This window comes from Hyaena hyaena, unplaced genomic scaffold (genome assembly GCF_003009895.1).
Source record: "Hyaena hyaena isolate Hyena2069 unplaced genomic scaffold, ASM300989v1 scaffold_5, whole genome shotgun sequence".
NCBI lineage: Eukaryota > Metazoa > Chordata > Mammalia > Carnivora > Hyaenidae > Hyaena > Hyaena hyaena.
Window position 1 is genome coordinate 2,597,858 of NW_024080637.1, and position 25,700 is coordinate 2,623,557.

Consider the following 25,700-nt stretch of genomic DNA (forward strand, 5'->3'; position numbering starts at 1 on the left):
ACTTCCCACACTCTAGATGCATGATTATTGGTCACAAATCTATCTTCAGCCACATTTAAGGAGACTGTTTCTCTTTTGCTTATTAGAAAATTGAGATTCGGAAAGGGATACAATAATTATAGTAGTGAAAACCCTCTTCTTATACTGTTTGTGTTTTTAAATATAAAACTTTTCTTTCCAATAGCTCTTGGAGTGTCTGAGGAAAACTCTGAGCAACGTGACTAATTGTTTCATTGCTGAAGAATTCTTGACTCAAGTAGAAAATTTATTCCTTTCCAATTATAAAAGCAAGCAAGAGAATGGAGTGGCTGAAGAGGACGGTGCTGTGGGTCCAAAGGAATTGTTAATGTAATTGTTTTAAAGTAAGGCATTCTAATCTGGACAGAATAGATCCTACTCTCAAAGTAATAACCTTGAAATTATTTATTGTAATTTAGCTAATAGTGGCACAACTTTAATATTTTTTCTCTAGTTCACAAAATCCAGCTTAGCCACACAGATCATATGACACGGAGATACGGACTTGTTTTCTTACAGTGGTTATCAGAGCGTTGTGTGAACCAGGGCCTGCTGCAGTGTTCCAGTCCAACCATGGCCAGTAAGCAGTGCAATAGACTCTGAAGGGCTGTCTGCTGTACTGTTGTGTTCAGGTCGATAAATGGAACGTGTCTGTAATATTTATTTCTCCCCAAACTAGTCACTCCATTTTTGGTACTTTGTGTGTCATTAGGAGCACTTCCATTTTTTTCCATGTGTTTTGGTGATATTTGGTTATGGTTACAAATGAGATATGGATGGATGGTTACTGAGGTAACTAACATGGTTGAGAACTAGTGGTATGGTAAATCTAACAACGTGCTGTAGGAGGCCAGGGGAGACCTCAGGAGAAAATCTTAAACCATGCATAGAGAAGAGACCCAAAGGAGAGAATCAGCTTGCCAGTTTTCCCACTGTAGATATTTATTTCCATTGTATTTTATAGCAGCAACGCAATACAACAGGATATGCCGTTTTCTCAGCTATCTGAAAATTTTGTGTGGATTTCAGATACAAGAAATAATTAGCTTCAACTGTATGTCCACTTCTAGTAGTGTGTGTGGTAAAACCTCATTTAAGTAGAAGATGAGTAATCATAACCCTCAAACTAGATTTTTCTACTACCTGCTATGAGAAGAGGCAAATTATAATAATGCTTAAATATTAAATCCGAGATTTAATTTGAAAAACAAAAAAGCCTCCAGGGTATATTACATATCTAGCCCAGTTTCATATACTTTCTAAATCTAGAACATAAGTCATCAAACGTCTTATGCCCCAGTTTTGGGGCATTTAGTCAATAACTTAAGTTTGTAGGCCACATACTATCTCTATCAGACATTCTTCTTTGTATTTCTTCACAGTCCTTTAAAACTGTAAGACCAATCTTATTACCTCATGAGCCTCACAGAAAACAAGTTGCTGGCCATTATCTTCCAACCCCTACTCTAGAGAATTACAAACATTTATGATTTATTTCCAGAGGCATGAACCCGACACACTGAAAGCCCTTATTTACATCATCTTCCAGCAACAACAAAACTTACGGTTGTGATTTACATTGAAGTACATTTTCAGGTAAAGTTGGCAATGATGCTGCCTGATTTACTCAAATAGACTTGAGTTTATTTTTGTTAGCCTTGGAACTGATTTACACTCATTCCCCAAGCATCCTTACTAATAACAGTTTTATTACATCTTATCTGGATATGATTCTTGTTTGGTTGTAATCATCAGCCACAGAAGAAGATGTTTGAGAGAGCAGTGAGCCAGTTTTAGGTGGCCTGGGTCTTGGCTCAACCTTGTGACTTGGAGGTGGGGGGTGGAGAGAGGGATATAGTTGACCTTCTCTGGGGTGTAACTGAGGTCTGAATTACCTTCCTAACATCCTTCCAGGTCTAAAATGTATTCCTCTATATGTAGTTAGGATAAACAATGAAACAGTGTATAAAGCAATTACTTTTGCGACCGGGGTTTATAAGAGCTACAGACCAAAAATCAGGAAACCTGAGTTCTTATCCTAATTCTGTTATCAGCTTTGCTCTGTGACAGTGATAAAAATCACATCTGTCTGGACCTCAAGCTCTTCACCTGTAATCCACGGGTCTAAGTTTTATGACTTAGTTTTCCTTCCAAGCACAGAAAGTCTGCAATTCTGTAAAAGGTAGTAATTGATTCCTTTGTACTCTTCCTTTTGACATATTTTTCTCATTGTACATTGGGAACAGATCCTAGAAAGTGGTATTAATTAGCTCTCTTGATTGATAGTTCTGTATAATATTGATGTATTTGGGTGATGGAAATTGTTAAAATTTCTGTTCTCAAAGCCGGTTCTTCTGCATGCCAACAGTTAACCATATTTACCAACCTAAGCCATACTGTGAGGAAGTCAGAGACTTCATTACCTCCGAGACGGTAATCTTCAGAGTTTAGAGTTGCAGAGCACAGTTTTTTAAATAATATCTACAGAGTGTTTTTTCCCGATGATAGAGTACATTTATCATAAAATATTTTTTAAAAAACAGAAAATGAATAAAACAAAAACATATAAATCCTATTATCTAGAAAACCACAGGTAACATTTTAGCATAAATTCCTCACTCCCCTTTTTTTCCAGGACCATGTAATTTTAGAACATTAAAATCTGTAGTATTTTCCTCTCCTTCCTCTTCGTTCATTCTACCTGTTTTCTTTTGCTCTTATCATATTCTTAAAACATCTTTGCAACTGCAGGGACCACATTCACTGCTGGCTTGGGCTACTGAGGGCGGTCAGAGCCAGGGCCTTGGAGAAGCACAGAGGAAGTCTGTTGAGGGGCCACGTAACATAGGAAGTGGAGGAGGCAGAGACCCAAAGGAAAACCTCCCTCTGGTAATGTTTACGGGAGTGGAGACACGACCTGAAAACATGCAGATCTCTCCATCCTCATTTGATTCTTATTGTTGTTGCCCAGTGATGATGAAATAATGAACCATTTTTCTTTTTCCTGCTTGGCTAGTGGAAATTGACAGTAGTACTTCGCCAGTATTAGACTTAGCTCTTTTTAAAATCTAATCTGAAAGTAACATTCAAAAAAGAAAAAGAATAAAATCAACAAGCGCAGACTCTCCTTCCCCTTCCATTATTGTATCCTTGCACTATCTTCAAAGTCACATTAGGACTTAGACACTTTTGCCTTCTTGGATATCTTCTTCCATAAAAAAAATTAAAATTCATTACAATTGCATTTGTATGAAATGAACCTAATGTATATAAACATGTCCTCAATCTGTAAGATTGAATTTTTTCCTTCTGAATTTAAAAGGAATTAAAACATTTTACGGGTCTTAAAGGTATTGTGGGCTGGAGTCACGGTGCCTAATAGATGGTGAGGTGGCTCTGCCGGTGTTCCGAGGGGTATCCTTGGGAAGACCGCAGCCTTTCCCCTCTCCCTGCAAAGCCAGTGTCACAGACCTAGGGTGGCAGCTTCACCCCAGCCAAGAACGTCGCAGTTCCTGGGGCTTTAGATCTATAGATTTGAACTTCATTCTTTACTCACCTGACCAAAACTTGTTGATTAGGAACAGTCCTTCCAAAAAAAGATAGGCGGCAGTGATTAGTTTTAGCTTTCATGTAGATAGTTTTGTTCTGATCCTTAATCTATAGTTTTGAAACTCAAGCCACGTATCCTACCACCTTCGTTTCTTCATGTCCCTCAAGCCCTTCTCTTCATCCCCACCCCCTGCACCTCTTACCTCTCAGCATATGGCATTTGTTGAAACGGGGCCTGAGGAGTGGAGTTAAACAGACCCATTCGTGTTTTGTGGGAGCTAACGGTGCCCCCGCCTTCCCTCCGTTAACTATGCTCCCCCACAGGAGCGGGGTGGGTGTGGGCCGCAGAGTGGCCACAGCCTCAACAAGCCAACCCCGGCGGGCTTCCTGCTCTGCCATCGTGCGCCTGCTTCCCGTCAGTCTCGCCGGGTCCTGACGGGGGAGCTGGGGGACCCGGGGCAAGTGATGCAGGCAGGACGCCCCAGGATTGATGCTTTGCATGTGGACAGAGAGACTGAAGGACACCTAGCCCCCTGACCTATGGCTGCCTCTCCTCAAGTCATCAGCAGGCATTCAGTTGATGGATTTCTCAGTAGTTTAATTAAGGAAGGGCAAGTAATTTTTTTTTCTTTTTTAACCTACATTCTCCTCTACCAGTAGCAAGAGACTTAAGTCCAGAGTCCTACATCATGGCATTTAGGAAAACTTACTTCATCCAAGCACAAAGGAAAAAGCACATTTTTATCATATCTCTATCAGGATTAATATAAAATTTAACAAATTTGATCAGTATCCCCAGTTTACCAGCAGCTAAATAGTTTTCTTACAAATTGATACCATACTTTGCAATATTTCCAGAAAATCACTGTGGAGAATAATGTAATATACTTTAATTCCTGACCTTTTCTTAAGTGGTTTTATATGTGCTTTCCCCCCAAGCTCTATTTTTCTGTTTTTGGGGTTTTTTTTTCCTTTCATTTACCCTGTAATTAGTGCTTTCTGGCCTTTTATGAATCTTTTAAGCCACCTTAAATTCTTTCTGGAACAAAGCAGAGAATAAGTATGTTAGCTCCCTAAAATGAGGAGAAAATCAAAATTTGAGAATGTAAAATTAACTTAGGATATCTGGGTTGTTTGTATTTTCTTCCTTCGACTATATTTATGAAGATATTCATAAGAACTTTAATTTCAGGGAAAAATGCCTTGTGTGCTGTCTTTGAGGTTTTCTAGAATATTTCTTTGAGGATTTAAGAAGAATGTTAAATGTGATTTCATAGTTTGTACTCCTGTTTCATAGGTTATCAAGCTATGAATATTTGTTTCAAGCTATGAATTGTAAAATAGTATTTAGATTCCAGCATGATTTAAATAGACTGGCCCTAGATCTTTGAATTTGTGGATTTGATGTGTAAATTGTATATTATGTATAAGTTCACTTAAAGCCTGTGGCTGTTGTTTTCCCCAAATGTTATTAGTGTTTATGGATTTCTTTTATTACTTTGAATTTTGGAATGTTCTGTAATGAAAGATAATTGCTTAAACTATTTTGTACATTTAAATATGATGCCACATTGTCTAAATCTATATTAAAGAATATTGTAAATATTAATGTTTATACAGTTATGAAAGTTTTTCCTCAAAATGGTCTAATTCTTCCCCCTTTACTTAACAATGACATGTTTAAAATATCTGATTTTAAGCTTTGAAATTTTAGCTTGCGGTAAAAATTAAACGCAAACATTCTGAAGATTCTATATAAATAAAATTTTGAAAAAAAACTGGTGAATCATTTGGTCTTTCTCAATTTTTTAAAATGTTTTATTTTTTTCTGAGAGAGAGAGAGACAGCGTGAGCAGGGGAGGGTCAGAGAGAGAGAGACAGAATCTGAAACAGGCTCCAGGCTCTGAGCTAGCTGTCAGCACAGAGCTCGATGCAGGGCTCGAACCCATGAACCGCGGGATCATGACCTGAGCCTAAATCGGACGCCTAACCGACTGAGCCACCCTAGGCGCCCCTGGTCTTTCTCAATTTTTAACATCATATACATTGAATTGCAAAATATACCTCATTAATTCAAACATTGATTTTCTATTATGCTGAACATTGTAGGGGACACAAAGATGAGTAAATCTTGATTTTTTTTTTCCCCATAAGGAACCTATTACCTAGTACATGAGAAACACATAAAACCAACATGAACGGCTAGGATACAAACTGGAATTGATTATAAGTGCCTATAAAAGACTTCAAGGGTAATCGGTGTTTAGGCAATAAGAATTCTCTAGAGTGTGAGTGGTGAGATCGATTTCTTAGAAGAGATCACCTTAAACATCTTGGCGGGGTTTGGTTACATGATATTTAGGGAAGGATGCTCCAGAGAGAAGTGACCTTAGCATAGGTATGGTGATAAGGAGTGGGAAATTTGGAGAATGGTGAGTCTTTGGCCAGAAGGTAGAGTAAGTGAAGATGTTTAGGTAATTCATACTGAGACAACTAAGGATATAGAAGGTATAAAGTAAGAAAATCTCACCTTAAAGCCAGAATTAATTCATTAACTGGTCTTTAACTTGGCAGTCTTCTTTTTCTAGCATATACAAAATCTACTGAAAGACTTGACTTCTATTTTTTTTTTTAAATTGTTTAATGTTTATTTACCTTCGGCTTGCTGAAATTCTTTCCAGCTTATCTGTTAACTCAGGCAAAAGAGACCTGGCCGGCAAACATCCCCTGATGGGGGCTGAAACCACCCTTTCAAATAATAGGGACTGCCCTGACAGCAGCAAAACCCTGCGGACTTAGCAGGAGACAGTGATGGACTTGACCTTTACTGCCCACCTGCCGTGTATCCACCCACCATTGTCCCACATTTTCCTAATACAAACCCGAAGAATTTTCGGCACTCTGGAGACTATCTTTGTGACACCAGCCGCTGTCTTCCTGGTGTTGCCTCACAAATAAATCCCTTTCTTACTTTACCTCCTTTGTTACTTTACCACCATTGGCAAAATCCAACACCTTTGCATTTTGTCAGTGGCGAGTGGCCAAACCTGGTCCATTGGGGACCCCCAGAACCAGATGCTCTTGCACCCTGTGCCCTAGTTGCAATTCTTGGCAAGCCAGCCAGGAGCTGTACGTTCACAGTTTATCCAGCCCCCTCGAGATTCCCCTGACCGTTGCGGTTGGTCCCGGCAGTGCACCTGGGCTCCGCCATTCCTTTACTGAGCCCGTGGCTTTGACAGGTCAGCATCAGCTACTCGTGGTCAGTCCACCCCGAATGGATGGCGAGGACAGGAAGTCCTGTGCAGCTGCTGACACCTATGTTTTGAGGACTTGCCCTGAACGGCATCGGTCCACTGCCTTAACTGCATTTGGTGAAGCAGAGAAACCAACAATTTGAAGAGTAAGCAGGTGCTAGAAATTTGGCTCCCGGTAAGTTTGCCCCCATAGGTGCGTGCTGGACACCATCCTTGTTTCCCTGCTGTTGGGTTCTTATGAACCATTTGTTTCAGGTTTTCATAACCCATTTGCTCCGGTTGTGTAGCTAGAGTTGTGGCAGGGGCTGTTGTAATGTGTAAAGGTACTGTGAGGTACACGGGAATCCGGGGTGTGCATTTGGGGAGATATGGGGAGATTTTTGTTGGAAATTGTGTGTGTGCAAGTTGGGGAATGCTAACTAGCCCCTACCAGTACCCCCCCCCAACCCCTCAGGGAGAGTACAGGCTGACTGGTCTGCTTTTAGTTATAAATATATCAATAAGAAGATGTTTGGGTTTTGTTTTAAGTTTATTTGTTTTGATAGAGTGTGTGCACGACAGAAGAGGGGCAGAGAGAGGGAGCGAGAGAGAATCCCAAGTGGGCGCTACAGTGTCAGCGAAGAGCCGGTCACAGGGCTCAAACTCAGGAACTGTGAGATCATGACCTGAGCTGAGATCAGGAGTCTGACACTTAACCAGCTGAGCCAACCAGGCATCCTTAAGAGGATGTTTTTTTTAATTCTAATTCTGCGTGGCCCATGTATGTTAAGCTCAGAGAAAAAATGGCCACTGAATGGCTCTCTGGGATTCCTTCCTCTCATTTGTTTGCCTCCCTATAGGGACTTCCCTTTGGCTGTCTTAGTTTGGGAAGCCATGTGGTTCAGTCAGTGAAGCTGACTTTTGGGGAAGAACAAACGCGAATGTAGGTACTCTGGGCTTCATTTAGTCACAGTTGTGTTTTCTGTGTTTTTTCTGAACTTTGATCTAGGAAGATTGGGGAATATGCCTTCCGTTGCCAAAGAAAGGCGATTAGAACATATTTTGAATAAATGGTGCAAAGGGCTGAAAAACAACCAGAGAAAAAGGAGAGAAAGGAGACAGATTAAGGAGTGCTAGTCCAAACTTTGAATCCCCCTCTCCTGTGTCTGTCTACAGCACTGCCTGTGTCTCACGCAGCCAGCGCCTTTACCATGCTCCCTGCCTCTGGCCCCATCACTCCTGAATTTCCTACTCTCACTATTGAGTGGCTGTCCCCACCTCCTTATGAGGTTCAAACTCCCAAATCATCATAAAGGGGCTCCGGACCTCAGACTGCCCACTTCAGATGCCCCACAGGAGACCCAGGTGAAACTGACAGTAGGGAACAGAGTGATTGACTTTGTCACAGGTGTAACCTATTGGTATTAAAGCTAATTTAAGTCTGGTGGTTTAATTAAAATGGGCGTGTCTTGTGGAGTTGTCAACATCAAATATAAATGCAGAGAATCAACTTCTACCTGAGTTAGTTAAACTCATGTTTTATCTGTCACAGTTGGACTTAAAATGAAAGCTAATGTTTGTTTCATAAAGATTTCATGGGTAATTATCCAGAGCAAGGTTGAATGACAAGGTTTATAGCTTTTAACATCTTCTGTAACTTAAATCTTTTTGCTAGGTTAAGTAATAAATTCGTTTGAACTCATTGGATATCTACATCTTTTCGAAATAAGATAAAATACTGAAACATTAATTACTAAATATAGCCTTATCTACTCTTGACTTCTTATTATAGAGTAACCAAAGGTACTGGGGTCTGCTTTTATGCTTCATTGAAAGGTTATATTATGGAAAAGCACGTTTCTAGAAAATATGAAATGTATTTGTAAACTTCTGATCTAAAGAATTGTGTGTAATGGACAGTTTACAGTTGGTTGCTACTTAGGTTTCATTGGAAGCTAAGGTTTCTAAGAGTGAGAATTTTGATAAATGCAGTAAAATGATAAGTAACTTCGTATGCAAAGAAAGTGAGATATGGTTTTGAAAAGAAAGGCATGAGGAATGGGAATACATTTTTGTGGAAAAGGGAGTAATTTTGTCCTAAAATGAGACTGGTTTAGTTGAAGAGAGAAAGCTTAGGAGCAAATCTGAATGAAAAAGGAAATTGTAGGTTTGTAAGGGGAATCTTCAGAAAAGACTTTTATGCATGGCCAGGACTAAGATTGAAATGAATGGATTTTTAAAAAATACACTCCAAGATTGGGATTTGGTTTTTCTCTTTGTTAAAAAGATTGTTGGTGTACTCTTGATAAGAAATCATAAACAATGTTTTTTTTCTTTATCTGCCCAGAAAACCCCAAAAAACTTTCTTTTTTTGAAGATTTTATTTTATTTTGAGAGAAAGGAGAAAGAATGCATGGGCATGCAAAAGTGGGGAAGGGCAGAGAGAGAGAGAGAATCCCACTCAGGGTCCACACTGTTAGTGCAAGCCTAATGTGGGGCTCAAAACCCCCTTAAAAGCCAGAGCATGCCCGCACTTTATGGGGTTACCTGTGGATTCGTGAAAATAGTGGACACGTGACTGGATTGGATGGTGTATTTAAGAATGCACATCTCTCCCGAGAAGAGTCCCCTCCCACTTGCCAGTGATTCATAACTGGGATATTGTTAAAAGCTAGACACCAGGCAAAGAAGGCTTCTTCATGGTCTTCTGCCTTAGCCCTGTTTGTCCATGGAGCTGCCTCTACTGATGTAGAATTCCAAGTAGAGGCTTTAGCTAAGCACACAGCAGCTGCCTTTAACCAAATCCAGCACACAGTCACCCTCATAAATGGTGAAGCCACACAAATTTGAAAACTAGTCTTTCAAAACCAAATGGTCTTCGATGTCTTGACTGTAACCCAAAGAGGGACCTGTGCTCTCATTAAAACAGAATGTTGCCTATATTTTCAAAATCACTCAGAAAAATGTAACCGAAGCCATGAAAGCTTTAAACAGACACATCACTGCTATAAATGCCCTAGACCTAGATCCTTCTAGCAGTTTGCTACATTAGATCTTTTCCCAAACAGAAATATACCCTGCTATATTTCTTACTCTTTTTCTTTTTGGTTGTTGTTTTGGTCTTTGTATTTGTCAAACGGGAGCCTGCGCTCTTCGCAAAAGCGTGGAGATGCCTTTAGTGTCTATTTCAGGAGAGACTCAAGAAAAGTTCTCCTACCTGCTGAAGTCTTCCATTCCAAACTCCCTACATCATCCCCATCAGCAGGGAGTAGCTACAGAAGGCATGGCCGTCATCTGTTCACCTTCTGTAGAAACGAAACAGTGTTTTGACAGTGGGGATTCGAAAGCGGACTTCAACTCCCTCCATTCTGACCTCAGTCTGTACTTTCTACTTGATGAAGTTCTTCTTGTAGCTTATCTTTTAACTCCGGCGAAAGACTTGGCAGGCAACCTACAGGGACTGAAACTACCCCTTTAAATAATAGAGAACTGTCCTGACACCAGCAAGAGCCCTCATGACTTTCCCAGGGACGATGACCGACTTCATCTTTACCGCCCACCTGTGTGCACCCACCAGCTACTGCCCCACATTTTCCTAATATAAACCTGGAAGTATTTTGAGCGCTTTGGAGAGGATCACCGTGACTTCAGCCCACTGTCTTCCCGTTGTTGGCCGCACAGAAATAAATTCCTTTCTTGTTTTACCATCACTCTCTCTCTCTCCCTTTGGATTTTGTAAGCAGGGAGTGGCAGAGCCTGGCCTGTTTGGGGCTCTCGGAACCAGATGCTCTTGCACCCTTGGGCCTCAAGTTACACTATGAATTTGAAAACAACAAGGACCAACAGAGTCATATGATATATCTTCAATTTCTATCCTTTCATTGAGGACTTCTTCCTACATCAGCACATAAATATCTATTCATTCTTTGCAAGAGGTACACAGCATTCTATAGTACAGATTTGCCACAGCTGATTCAATCAGGTTTTAATTGATGAACTTTAGGTGTTTCCATTTTTCTACAAAAAATACTTCTTTTTTTATTTTGCACAGTTAATATTTCTCTGAATAGATTCCTAGAAGCTTAGCTGTCAGATCAAGCAAGCTCTATGTACCCTTTAAATGTTGTCACTATCTGAAGAAAAATCTTCAATTTCTATAAGCTAATTTTCCTCATAGTCATACAGCCACATTTATCATCTTGTTTACAGAACCAATTTAAACCCCAGGCTCCTAAGTGATATAATTTAGGTGGCAACGTACAATAAAACCCTAAGAGTTTTAATTCCACAAGACATTTATCTCATTGGAAGTTCATTCCTCTGGACAGCTGTTCTGGATGCATGCTAATTAAAACTTTGCTGTAATTTTCGGATTGTGACCAGCATCGTGCTCTGCCGATAGCTCCAGACCAGCGTTGTGCCACAATCTTATTTGTACCGTAATGGTTTTTCTTACTGTTGCTGATATGTTTCTACATCACTGATTCTCAATTATCTTCCCATAGGATTCTGGCTTAAATAAAATAGTGTCAGTGTTTGCAGGGAGAGATAGCTAAGTAAAATCCTTGTTTTTGTCTTCCATGTTTTTCTCACTATCAAAAACAAGGCTTAATGATTAATAACTCTGCTATGTGCTACTGGGTGTAATCAGTGATTCCTTTAACACCATCCCCTGTTAACAAGGTCACTTCAAAATGCAGACAAATCGGAAAGTTTCAGAAGCTATTTAATGACTTTGCTTATTTTATCCAGATCAGCAGTCGTTGAACTTTGTTTTGTTCCAAAACACCTGACAAGTATGAGTCAGCAGTAATTGCAGTGTCTATACCCATCCACAACCAGAACACCCGGGAGATCGTCTGCATAGGACTCATTTTGTGTAACAAAGTTCAAAGGAAATCCTGATAAGACCTTTTTCAGAATAGAACCATTTTCCTAATCAGGAAACAAACATTAAGTAAACTAATCCTCGCCTTCTCCTAACCCCTCCTCTTTCCCAGAGAGAGAGAGAGAACTTGCTTTGATGAAATCAGTTTGTTTTGATACAATGCTCCCAATTAGATTTCAGCATCATGCAGATGGAGAATATGTTAAGATAATGAAAGCTAGCTGCCATACCAAGCCACCCCTAATTTTCGGTCACTTAACATAGTAAAAGTTTATTTCTCACTCAAGCAAAGTCCACTGCAGGTATTCTGATTGGGTGGCTCCCCTGGGCGGCCCATCTCCAACAGGTAATTCAGGTACCCAGATACTTTCCCATGTGGCTCTGTCATATGACTACAAGTAGCTCAAGTGTCATCTATTTGAGGACAAGGGGAGTGAGAAAGAGTGAAGGAACACACATTTGATATTTAACTACCTTGGCTTGGAGGACACACATCCTTTCCGCTCATGATTCTTTATCAAAAACTAGTCATTTAGTCCTACCTGGATGCAAAGAGGGACTGGAAGGGGCGCCCAGGTGGCTCTGTCGGCTAAGCATCCAAATCTTGATGTCAGCTCAGGTCATGACCCCAGGGTCGTGAGATCGAGCCCCCATGCTATGCATGGAGCCTGCTTAAGATTTTCTCTCTCTCTCCCTCTGCCCCTCTTTCTCACTCGTGCTCCCTCTTTCTCTCTTTAAAATAAAAAAAAAAAAATTACTAAGGACTGCCAAATGGGCTTCTGCACAAAATTCTACCCTATGGAAGGAGAACACTAATCTTTATTAATGACCAGCCATTCTGCTACAGATAGCTAGAGATGATTTTACAAAATGTTACAAACTCATCTTAAACTACTGTGTTCGAAGCCTCCAATTCATAAAGAAAAGTTGACATCAAGTTTCTGTGAAGCCAGAGCCCTAATATTGAAAGAAAATGGAAAATGTGTCCCCTGCAAGTCAAGGAATTTGAAAGCTGGAAAGAACCTGGAAATGATAAGGCTTAGAGTCTTATATCCTAATACAAGGCAGCAGGTGCACAGAAATGAATCACCTTGCCCAAAGCCACCCAGCCAATTTTATAGCAACGCCACCCCTAGAAAACCCCAGTTTTGCTATGGCACCATCTTTTGAATGATGCCAAACTATCTTCAACTTCATGGCATAAAGAACTACTGGGAAGATTCCATGTGCAATTCAAATGTTCAGTGTAATTTATGTTTTAATTTAAAATGTAATTTTGTCTTTTCGAACTGCAAGATCTAATAAATGCCTGGAACATGACTTTTATGGAAAAATTGACTAAAGAATTACTATTAGAAGTGATATAATGAATGGTACTTTACTAGCTTTATCTAAGATTAGCAATATTAACTTTATCTAAGATTAACGAACCCACAAAGCCTTGCTGTTTGCTTTATAAATCCACAAAGCTGCGTTTGCTCTTCAATCATCTTAATGAAAATGTTAACTGGGACCACCAGAGGGCGCTCTGGCACAGTGGATGAGCACGATTGATCTTAACCTGTAATGTAGGCAAAGCGGTCAGAAAGCACTGCAGAGCTTAATTTGTAAACATTGTGAAACATTCAGTTGTCTAGTTCCTTGACACTACGTGATCAAGGGTGAGTTTCCTTATTTCATGGTCTCACCGGGTTAGCCTTTTTTTTCTTTTTTAAATATGTGAAGGTATTTTATAAGAATGGCATCCCTCCATGTCTAAAAAGATAGAGTGCTAAATACTTTATGTGCAGTATCACATTTAATCCCCACCACTACCCTGCAAGAAATCTTATTATCCCCATTTTAACCTTAGCCTTAGAGGGTTTGAGTAACTTATCGAAGGTCATGCAGCCAGAAATGACAGACACAGAATTCAGACTGAGATCCATTGGATTCGAAAACCAGCTCACCAAACTGTCCATGTTGTGGGGTTCCAAGCTGGAAAGGACCTAAGGAACCATGTAATTCCATCTGATTTTTGGCTGGGAGAATGGATGCCCAGAGATGAGAGGCGATGTGTCCACATCACAGACGGAGACAGTCAAGGCCAGATGGAGAGAACACAGTCTTCCCATTGCCAGCGCTCCTGGACCACAGCTCATGGGAATCCTTGCCTTCCTGGGCAGCCAAGAAATCCGATGCCCATAGATTCTGCACACACTATACCCCAATACAATCCCGTAGATGAAGTCATGGGATTATTAGTCTATTACCCAGACAGAAGAAATGTACCTTATGGATAGAAATTTTGCTTCAGGATGGCTCTCTGTCTTCCCCATCATGGCCAAGCCTGGGAAAAGTGAATTATAAAAGAACACCTTGTGTTCTCAAAAGTAGTCCCTGTGCTTGCAGTAGGTCTCCCTCCATCCTCTTTACTGCCACCAGACGGGTGTGTTTTGTTTTGTTTTATTTGTTTCACGAAGCACAAACTTAGCATGTAAGTTCTCTGCTTAAAACTCTCCAAAGGCTCGCTAAGCTTTCTGCACCAGGTCCAACACGGATGCTTAGAAGACCCTTAGGATGTGCTTCTGTCCTTTCTCTAGGCTCTCTTCTCTTGGCTTCTCTTGCCAGTCTTGCTCCCCTTCCAACACACACACACACACACACACACATACACACACACACACACACACACGTGCACGTACTTTTTGCCTGAATCGTACTGACCTATTTGGCGAATCCCAACATGTGTAGCCCCACCCACCAGTTGTATACACACCCCTCCTTTCCCATGGAAAATGTCTCCAGCCTAGTCTTACTTCTGTGAGGCCTTCTAAATTCAAACGTCCCTTCCACCGAGAAGCCTGCCTTGACTCATCACTCCAGACTGGGTTAGATCCCTTCAGCTGAGCCCTCTGTCACAGCCCCAGTCACACTGGTTTTCCTTGTCTCTTTCCTCGCCTGCTGCCTTCACTGGACTATGAGCTTCTGAATAGCTTGGATCCTGCCTTTTTAAACAGTGTGTCCCTAGTGCCTAGTAGAATACCTAGCATCGATTAAGATGGCATTTAACAGTGTTTGATGAATGAAGAAACCATTGAACGAATGAAAGAAAACAAAAAGAAAAGACAGCAGTTCCTTTGAGGGAAAATCATTTCTATTACACTCAGATGCCAGCCTTCCAAAAGGAGGAGAGAAGTACAGAAGCAGGACTCTCTGTTCTGAAAAACAAGCCCCAGAATCAGGACAAGAATGGAGAGTTTCGGAAAAGCTGCAGGTCTTGTTAGTCTAAGTACAGCAAGATCTTCTGGTACATGAATCAGCTGGTGAGCGAGGGTAGCCTGCTCCAGAAGGTATGTTCTCCTGCAGTTTCCTTAAAAACACAAAGGCAGGTGAGAGGCGAACACTATAGCATCTGCGCTTTCTCATCAAAGGTGCGACATGGGGGGCGCCTGGGTGGCTCAGTCAGTTAAGTGTCTGACTTCGGCTCAGGTCATGATCTCATGGTTCGTGGGTTCGAGCCCCGCGTCGGGCTCTGTGCTGACAGCTAGCTCAGAGCCTGGAGCCTGTTTCAGATTCTGTGTCTCCCTCTCTCTCTGACCCTCCCCTGCTCACGCTGTCTCTCTCTCTGTCTCAGAAATAAATTTTAAAAACATTAAAAAATAAAAGTGCGACATGAGCAGGATAATCATGAGGCTTTAGCGGTTTTGTCATTGTGCACTAGAGAAGGGGGCGCTCAAATATTTGCGCCCATCCCTGTTCTTTCCTCCACATAGAGGAAACAACTTAAATTTAAAAGACAGGCAATGAGGTAGCATGCATTTTAAGATGACAAATGTGCCTCAGTCATCTGAGGTCTGGCAGTGAAAATGGGCTCTGCATTCTTTCAGCACGTGGGCAAATGGGGAACATGAATGGGTCATCCTGGTGGCCTGGATGCTATTTTGACCTCCCGTCTTGCCAGCCTCGCTCCTACCCAAGCCCGCTCTGGTTCCCCTCCCCTCCGGACCACACATCCCATTGCAGACAGCATGATCCTGATAAACGCCAATTGCATGGGGTCTCTTTTCTCCTCTAGACCATGCAATAGCCCACTATCGTTAGCACAAATTTCAAATCCCTTCCTGTTTTTATCTCTGCCCTTCTTTCTGGATCCATCACGCCCATTTCCTGACTGGCATTCTATATCCCAGTCTTTCTCAAACATTCAGAGTTCGTTAATGTGCCTCATTTCTCAAGACTCCATCCCTGCTCATGTGTCATTCTCTCTGCCTGGAATTGACTCACTTGCATCGGTTTCTCCGTCAAGTTTCACCTGACATCCCCGGTCCCAACACAAAGATGAGGCCCCATCATGGCACTTTCCTCTTAACGCTTACTACCTGGATATGAAGTTGTTTTCTCTCTTTCCCGCTAGAGGGTATGCTCCTTGAGAGCTGAATTTGCTCATTCCTATCTCCAGGGTCTAGCACTGTGGCTGCCAATGATAAGTGCTAGTGTTGGATAGGTGGGCGGATGGATGGATGGATGGATGGTTGGATAGGTCTCCTGTTCAAGATGGCATGGGATGAAGTAACAAGGACTTGAAGTCAAACCTTCTTTCCATATTCTGACTTCCATATTACTTAGTTTTGAAACCAGTTCTCCTACATCTGATTTCCCAAATTATACCTACCACTGCAGCCTGCTACAAATGATGATGATATGTCCGGAGAGCTCTAGCTGCTCAGATGAAGGGCTCTGTGCCCAGTGAGCACAAGGTGGTAATTTGTCCAATGGGCTTTTTGTGTCCTGGACTGAATGTTACAGAACGAGCTAATGAAATCTACATTGTAATTAGGGAAAATGTTCTTCAGCAGGTTGGAGAGATAATTACTGCCTAATTGTATTTTTCCCCAGTATTTTAACCCAATGGTCTAGAAAAATAATTTAGAATAGTGATTTTTATAATTACCTTTTTTTTTTGAGAAGTCTGTTCAGAATTATAATGATCACTTAACAGGTTTCAGAGCTAACTTTGAGTTAAGCTTTGTATACATTATCTCGTTTGGTCATCTGAAAAACGCCATGATGTAGGTCCTATTTGCCTTATTTTATAGACGAGGAAACAGCCTGAGATGGGTTGAATCTTGACCAACGTTGCCCTTGGTAACAGGGTTGAACTAGAGCAGGCTGTCGGCTACCAAAGAACATGATCTCACCCACTTCTTCATGCTGCCTCCATGACTCCCAAAGGAATCATTTATGCAAATATTCAGAAATCCTTTATCGTCAAATAATACCCGACCAGTTATAGGTGCTGGAAATGCATCAGGGAACAAAACAGTCTCTGTTTGCCTGGAACATATGCTCTGAGGACAGAGGGAGGTAAATAATGAATAAATACAGAATATATCAGATATTGGTAAATGCTATGAACAAGGCTAAAGAGGTTGTGTAGGGAGAACTATTTAAAGAAGGGAGGCATCTAAATTCCAAAACAGTAGCGTCTTAGTCGCAGTTGCCTGGAGACACTCTCTGAGCTTGAGATTGTATGCACAAGGTTGATTGGGAAGTGCTCTCAAGAAATATACCTGTGAGAAAATGAGGCCAGCAAGACTGGGCAGAGGAGAGGTTGAACCATAGTGTGATTACATCTCAGCCCTCAGCGGATACTCCAGTGAGCTTGCACTTGAGGGAACTCTTCAGGGTTGTCCAAATTGAGGCAGAGGGCACTCGCTGGACCTTTGGGCCCCGCACCCGCTTGGCTTTGGCCCTTGGCTACCGCTGGGAGGGAGTGAAGCATCTCCCTATGGCCGGGGGGCAATGTCCACTGAGAGGCACTTTTTGGAATCTTGGGTTTTTTTACTGTCAAGCCTCTCTTGTCAAGTTAGTGGCAGAGGCCAAAGAATTAACTGCCTAAGACTGCGTTCTTCATCTTTACAAGCCAGGATAATAACAGCTCTGCCAAAAACGTTGCTATAAGGATCAGAGTGATAAAATGGTGATAAATGATCCTATAGAAATATAAAGGGAGATTAAGTGAATTAAGGTCATTTATACTGTAGAATAGTATCGACTGTGTGAAAAATAAATGATCTGGAGCAACCTGAACTGATAGGGAGAGACAGGACATAGAAGGAAAACAGCAAAGGATGTGACAGCATGTATCATATGATAACCATCTATTTTGAAAGACACCTGTTTGCATCTCTCTAGAAGATAAGTGGAAGGAAATACATCCAAGCATTGACAGTGAGGGCAGGAGTGAGCAGGGGTGATGGGGACCAGGCCATGCTGGAGCAGAAATATGGCTGGACTTGGCCTTGCTTCAGTGTGAGGAGATGGACGTAGAAGGGGTTGAGGCAGATGTGACAAGGCGTATGGCAGTGCAGGGGACATATCTAGATGTGACTTTAGGGATAGCTTGCTGTCCAGTCTCGCTTGTGTTCTAGAGTCAGCAAACCGGAGTTCAAGTCCTTACCCCACCTCTAACTAGCCTACTGACCTTGGGCCAGGCGTGTCTCTGAATCTCAGTTTCTCCGTCGTCTGTGAAGTGGGGATAATAATACCCACCTTAAAGAGCCGTTGTCGAGATTAGATGTGAGTAAATCAGATACGCATTCACGGGGGCCACTGTCATTAGCCAAAAGCGGTCACTTGACATTCCCTCCACTTCTAAACAAGAAGCAAGGAGTCAGAGGGGTGCCTTCCCTGGGCCAAAATAAACAGGCCAGGATAAGCCAGCTCTCCAAATGAGCAAGACTTCTGTCAGTCTGCCGGTCATGCTGCTCGATGGGAAGTCGACTTACCTAAAACTCTTCTTGTAAACCAGTGCTTCACTCAGGCTTTAAAATATTTCATCAAACTGGGCCACCTGGATGGCTCAGTTGGTTAAGCATCAGATTCTTGGTTTCAGCTCATGTCATGATCTCACAGGTTCGTGAGTTCGAGCCCCACGTTGGGCTCTGTGCCGGCAGCATGGAGCCTGCTTGGGATTCTCTCTCTTATCCTCTCTCTCTGCCCCTGCCTTGCTCACACGCTGTCCTTGTCTCTCTCAAAAATAAACTTGAAAAAATTGTAATAATAACATATTTCATCAAACTAATAGAGGCAGATACTTAAAAAGAAAAAAGTAGCCTAAGGCTTCTAAGGAAACACAGCAAGCCCTTCAGCATTTCTTGGCTCCATGTTCCAAAGGCAGCCTCATTTGACTCACTGAGCTCTCTCACCAGACAGTTGCCTCTGTCTCTCTAAATAATACACATAGTTCACTATCTCCTGTTTTATCAAATGTAGACATTATGTAGTGTCTTTCTATTATGATCCAACCATTTAGCATTCCTTATACCACCCTCCCATCTGTGCTCCATCCCATAGTCTTATCAGGGTTTACATTATAATGACTGTGCAACACAGTTGGTTAAGTTTTTTTCAAACTCATCAGATCGTCTCATGGATTATTGTTTTCAAACACTCTCACATTGGGCACTTGATTGATCTCCTCACCTCCTCTCTTTGCTCTGACATGGAGACCTCTCCCCAGGGGCCCATGTCCTCTGGCTCCAGACTAGATAGGCTGCTCCCTGGACCTGCCACACAGCTGCCGTCAGGGAGTTCTTTTCATTGTTCTCCTGGGGGGAGTCCTCTGTCGCCTGCCTATTATGTCTTTCCTCTCCCTAGTTTTGCTGAGGCACATCTTTAAAAAAGGAGCTTGGTGGAGAAGGGTGAAAGTGTTCTGTTTACATCCTCTGGATTCCATATTTTGTGATCGACCAATAGCAAGACGGCTTGCTTCCTGGTAAGATCCTTCATACCCTTGTATTTAAACAGGTGCTGAAGATGAATCCATTTACCTAACAAACATGGACCCAAAGCAAGGCCTTGTCCAAGTGTCTGACTCAGCAATAACAGAGGCTCTGTTCTCAAGATGGTTTTTGTTGGGGAAAATAAGTAAAGAAGCAGTGACATAATGTAATCAGTCTTATAGCAGAAACTTCATATGAAGCTAAAAGAACACCCCCATATCTCCAAAAGAGGGGAGCTCTTAGAGGGCTTCCTGGTATTGGACTAAGTAGAGCCTAAAAAATGAGAATACCTGTTTATTTATTTATACACCATATAATTTAGAAATTGGATGTAGATATTTTGCAAAATGCATATAACTGTTCTGGTATACTGAAATCCTTCCAGTTTCCACACCCGTCTCTAGATCTCCCTAGCTTTATGCATTTCAGTGTTTTACTCAGGGACTTGAACAGTACCTGGTATATAGTAGATTCCCATCACACAGTTGTTGAATGAATGAGTGTCAGATGTGGCATTGTAATTAGTTGGAGGAAGTAAGTCCTTTAAAAATAATATTTTAGGGGAGCCTAGGTGGGTCAGTTGATTGAGCAGCTGACTTGGGCTCAGGTCGTGATATCAGAGTTCATGAGTTCGAGTCCCCCGTCAGGCTCTGTGCCGACAGCTCAGAGCCTGGAGCCTGCTTCTGATCCTGTGTCTCCCTCTCACTCTGCCCCTCCCCCCCACTCTCAAAAATAAACACTAAAACAATTTAAAAATACAATAAAATAAAGATAAAAAGAACATTTAGTAAATGGTCCTGGGTCAGCTTAGTATTGATACATACAAGAAGATAATAAAATTAGTTGCTTGCTTTACCCTATTTACAAAAACAAATTCCAGAGGCACTAAAGATATAAATCTTTAAAAAAAATTTTTGGAGACAATACAAGAGAATATCTTTATGACATCAGAGTAGGAAAAGAGTAATTAAATAGGACACAATGCATAAACCACAACATGAAGATTGATAAAATAGACACTATCGGGTGCAAGTTTTCTCTACAGCAAAAGGCACTTATCACAGAATACTGTCAAAAATTCTCTTCCACTGGACTTGGAAGGTTATGTTTTTCAATCTGATAGACTGATGCTAAATGTGGCCTTGCCATTTATTAGGTATGGTAATGTGGTCAAATGCTTTAAATGCTTAATTCAGATGATTTAACTTCTCTTAATTCAGGTTTCCTCTTCTGTAAAATGATGAAATTAAGACCATTTTGGAGCACGAAATTATATTATAAATGTAAAGCTCTTAGCAGAGTGCATGGTTCATTTTAGGTGCCATGTGTGCTAGGTGTTACGGGTTTCAGAATAAAAACACTGTGTTCCCACTCTTCACCCTTGAAGGACTGAAAGTCTATTGGGCTATCGAGACAAGCAAACGGTTCACTGTAAGGTGACATGTGCTGTCACAGTTGCCTTTACTTTTGGCCCCTTCAGATCAAGAAGAAACATCACCCCACCTGGGGGCGCGGCCTGCTAGCCTCCTCCGGAAGTCCATTCCTCAGGATTCTCTGTGGCTCCTGTTCCCCCTGTGCACTCTCTTCCCAAGTAATCTCATCCACTTCTACGGCCGTGAATGCCATCTCTGTGCTGGCAAGTGCAGTACCGTCTCCATCTTGTTCAACAGACATCTCAAACTTGGTGTGTGAGAAACCAAACTCTCAATCTTTCTCTGTCCCCAAAGAAACTTCTTCACAATGGCCCAGCTCAACAAGTGGCCCTCAGCCCTCTCAGGTACTCCAGTTATACATGTCAAAAACTCAGGGCCATTCTTGATCATTTTCTTTCGCTTATTGCCCAAGTCACGCTCATTCTTCCATCAAAATATTTCTTAAATCCACCCACTTCCTTCTACCTCTATTTTGGCCACACGGGTCACAACCATCACTGTCTCCCGCCTGGATTTCTGTTATGACTACCTAACAAACCTCCCCAAGTCCCTTCTTACCCTTCTTCTCTTCCTTATTCTTTATCCAAATCATTTGGAAATGCAAATTTTATTGATGGTTTCCTACATGAAATCCTCCATTGGCTTCCTATTATACTTAAAACTCTGTATCTCTTCCCAAGGTCTACAGGGTCCTGGATTAGCTGGCCTTCATCCATGGTGATTGCCTCTGTCTCATTCCCTTTGCTTATCAACCTTCAGTGTCACTGGCCTTCTTCCTATTTCTTTTTTTTTTTTTTAATTTTTAAAAATGTTTTTATTTATTTCTGAGAGAGAGAGAGAGAGAGAAAGAGTGAGCAGGGGAGGGTCAGAGAAAGAGTGAGACAGAGAATCTGAAACAAGCTCCAGGCTCTGAGCTAATTGTCAGCCCAGAGCCCGATGCAGGACTGGAACCCATGAACCGTGAGATCATGACCTGAGCCGAAGTCGGACGCTTAACCGACTGAGCCACCCAGGCGCCCCTTTCCATTTCTATAACACATTAAATTCTTTCTACCTGGCCAGGGACACATGCTCTTCTCTCTGCCTTGATCAGTCCCTACCTCCCTCTTGATCTGGCTAATCCATTTCATTCTTCTGGGTCTCTTCTCAAATGTCATTGTATTGCAGAAAAGTTCCCTATTGACCTTATCTGAATCAGGTAGTTAAATTTCTAATCTTCTCCTTTTATTTCTTCCTTATGTTTATCACTTTTAAGATATCTTGTTTATTGTTATGATTATTATGTGTTTATCTCACCTAAGAGACTAAAAATGTAGAAACTGTCACTTTTGTCCCCTACTGCTACTCAATGACCAGGCCTCCTGATCCTGTATCTGGCAGGACTGACCCCACGTTTGACCTCCAGGCCACCTTCTCTCCTGGAGTACCCCACTCTCTCTGCCCCTATAGGCCTGTCACTCTAGCAGCCCTAAGGACTGTGACAGACAGCCTGGCCCCTTGACAGTTTCTCCCACAGGAGGCCCGAGACCCAAACCACTTTCAGCTGAGTTTCCCTCCCAACCTCCCCCTACTGTGGATCGCCAGCCGCAGCTGTGTTCCCTCAGCTTCAGGAAAACAGGGGCTCAAGAAGCAGATCCCCAAAGGGAAGAAGACATTGACACACACCAAAGGCCCTGTGCATCGCCTCCTCTACCCTGGACTATCTCTGTATATTCACACGGCCCCGTCTGAAATAACCCCTGGCTCCTGTCCGGGCCTGCTCCACATACCTCTTTGGCCTAACAGCTTCTCTCTCTGGGTCTCTGATGATACCGTCCCCGACACGGAGCTTCAGCCACACCAGTGGGTGCTGGAGCTGGGGTGCCCACCCAGCTTGCTCACTGTGCCCGCATAGCTCCACAGCCAGCCAAGGTTCTGTTTAGCTTCCACACACAGACCAGGCTCTCCTCACCCTCCCCTGCTCCCCAGGCCTGGACACAGACTTGCACACGGACCTGTACCTGCGAGGTCACACATGTGTTGCAGCAGCATCAGAGCAAATGTGCTGTTGCCCAGGGGGCCAGAATCAGAACACAACTGCCTTCTCACCAAGGGCAGGCAACTCCATGGGGGCTGGTGGGAAAAGGTGTTTATAAATGGCATCAATAAAACTTCCCTGGAAAAGGCATAGGTGGGCACCCCCCCACACACACAAACACACATACCAATTAATTTTGTCCCTTGTTATGGTTCTTATATCCCACGTAGCATAGATGCATATGATTCCTAGTGGGGGCTTCCTTAATACCCTGGCTACACAAAAGATTTTATAGAGTACTTACTGTATGAGATGATTATTTGTGCCCCCAGCCTCAATTCATGCTGAAGCCCTAACCCATAATGTGATGGTCTATGGAGGTCGGGCCTTTGGGATGTTTAGATGAAGTCACGAGAGTGGGATCCTCAGATGGGATTAGTGCCATTTTAAGAGGAGGAAAACAGAGATCTCTCTCTCTCTCTCTCTCTCTCTCTCTCTGTCCACATGTATGTAGAAAGGAAAGACCATGACTACAAGCCAGGAAGCAGGCCCTCTCCAGGAACTGAATCTGCCAGCACCTTGATCTTGTATTTTCCAGCCTCCAGAACTATAAGAAATAAATGTCTATTGTTTAAGCCACCCACGCAATAGTATTTTTTTTTATAATGGCTTCATCTAAAACAGATATTTGATAAATAGATTGATTCAGGGGCTTCAAAAATCTATTGACTGAAACTTTTTGGGGTGAAGTTCAGAAATCACTACTTTTAATAAACTCCATAAGAGATCCCCATTTAGACAGCCTTGCTCTGATGTTTGGAACCTCCTGACCTAGAGAAAAGTGCCCAAGATTAAAAATCAGAAGACATGGGCTTGAATTCTGCTCTGCAAATGATTGGGTATGGCATTTGAGGAAGTCATTTGAGATATCTGATTTTCAGTTTCTTGCTCTGTAAAGTTTAAGTAATAAAAACATATGCTTCAACGCATAGCAGTGGGGCTCCAGTGCCCAGTGTATTTTAAATCACTTTGCAAACTGCACAGTAAACAAAGGTCAGACTTTTCACTTATTAAAGACTTCTTCCTCAGGGCCAGCCTCATCGTCTCTGACCATCTTCCTGGTACTGCCCACACTTCTCCATTGAGATAGCATCCCTTTACTTGGACTTCTGAAGAAGGACTAATAACAATAATTTACGAAGCCTTTTGCTTTTCCAAAGTTCTAGGCCATCATTATTTAGATACACATCATAACACACCCACAGCCTCACTAGCTCATTTGCTGCTAGTGAAGAAACTGAGCTCAGGAAACTCAGCAGCAAAGCCAGGACAAGAAATCTTGGCCGATCTCTACAGGAATGACAAAGGTTGAGTCTCTGGAAAGTAACAAAGAAAGGCCGTAACCAGGAATTGGGAGACTTCTGGGCAGTTTCTTAACTGGCATTCACATGTTGAAACCTTTGAAAACTTAACTATTTTGGGCAATGGCAAAATCCGGAAAACTGAGTCCCCTATCAAATGTATAATGGGGGAAAAAAGTGAACTCTCAAATTTAAGCAATTTGCTGTATGAATCCAGGAAAATTCCCTTATCTCCTTGGCTCTCAGGTTGTGGAATAGGTGGTTGGACCAGATGAATGTATGAGTGAATGAATGAATCCAGCTGCCTACAAAACACCTGCTGGGGAGTATCTATATCATGTATTGAGATGAAGCATCAAGAAACCCCCAGTCACCCACTTCAAATAGCTTGATTTGCTGATTCCTTTCAGGCTGCCTTAATTTCCCCCACCTCCCCTCTTCTTCCCATCCCCACTACACTGACCTGATTGAGCTCTTCATTATTTCTCATCTGGACCATTTCTCCAGCTCCTAACCTGTCTATCTCTTTGCATTTATTAATCTCTCCATCCATCCTTCCATCCACCCATCCATCCATCCATCTACCCACCCATCCATCCATCCATCCATCCATCCATCAGTCTAAAAACATTTCCTTTAGTATTTTCTATGTGCCAGGCATTGTTCCAGTGACCAGGACATGGTGATGAACAAGAAAAAGTCCCAGCTTTCATGAAGCTTACACTGTAGTCCGGACAAATGGCAAAAAGATTACTTAACAAATACATATGAAGTATCATCTGACATAGAGGAAAGTGTTATTAAGAGAAATAAAATTGGGTGAAGAACTAGAGTATGGGGAAGAGCTGTATTTTATTTATGAGAGTCAGACAAAAACCTTCTGAGGAGTGAGTGTATTTGTAGGAAACTGACAAAGTGAGAGTACGTTATATGAAGATGAGGCTGCTGAAATACTGTTCTAAGCAGAAGGGGAAAACACATGCAAAGGCCTTCAGGTATCAACAAGCTTGGGGTGTCTTAGGAATCACAAAAGAAGACCAGTATAATGGGGTAAGGGGAGAAAGTTGGTTTTAAGAGTATCCATGGGCCAGGATCTTGTGAGAAAAAAGAGAGAGATGAAAAATGACTGCTTGACATTTGGCCTGAGCTGTTGAGAAAACGGGAGTGCCAAGTGAGGAAGTCTTGGGAAGAATGGGGATGGGTAATTCCCAGTGTACTGTTTCCCCAGTTTCAGTAGGCATATTTGATAACCAAGTGCATATATCAAGTATGCTGTTGAGTAAATAAGTCTGAAGCTCAAGGGAGAGGTGTGGGCTGGTAGTGTGAATCTAGAGTTATTCGATGTTATTTAAGGCCAAGGGGCTGGAAAGGATGTAGGTGAGACGGAAGAGATGGAAGGATTGGCCACTACCATAATTCAAGAACTGAAGGAGGA

General features: G+C 42.1%; 1 protein-coding gene across 6 annotated transcripts in view; it reads left to right on the plus strand.

Annotated features, from left to right (window-relative positions):
• MYSM1 (Myb like, SWIRM and MPN domains 1) overlaps positions 1–5,176 on the plus strand; it is a 37,740-nt gene extending 32,564 nt beyond the window's left edge. For 4 of the 6 annotated variants that reach the window (XM_039238189.1, XM_039238198.1, XM_039238208.1 and 1 more), the window contains 2 exons: positions 185–348; positions 473–5,176. In XM_039238189.1, coding sequence (XP_039094120.1) covers positions 185–348; positions 473–491 — 183 coding nt within the window. In that variant the 3' untranslated portion in view covers positions 492–5,176. Of the gene's footprint in view, positions 1–184 lie in introns of all 6 variants that reach the window. The other 2 variants (XM_039238223.1, XM_039238215.1) reach the window with 2 other exon arrangements.
• The last annotated feature ends 20,524 nt before the right edge of the window (positions 5,177–25,700 follow it).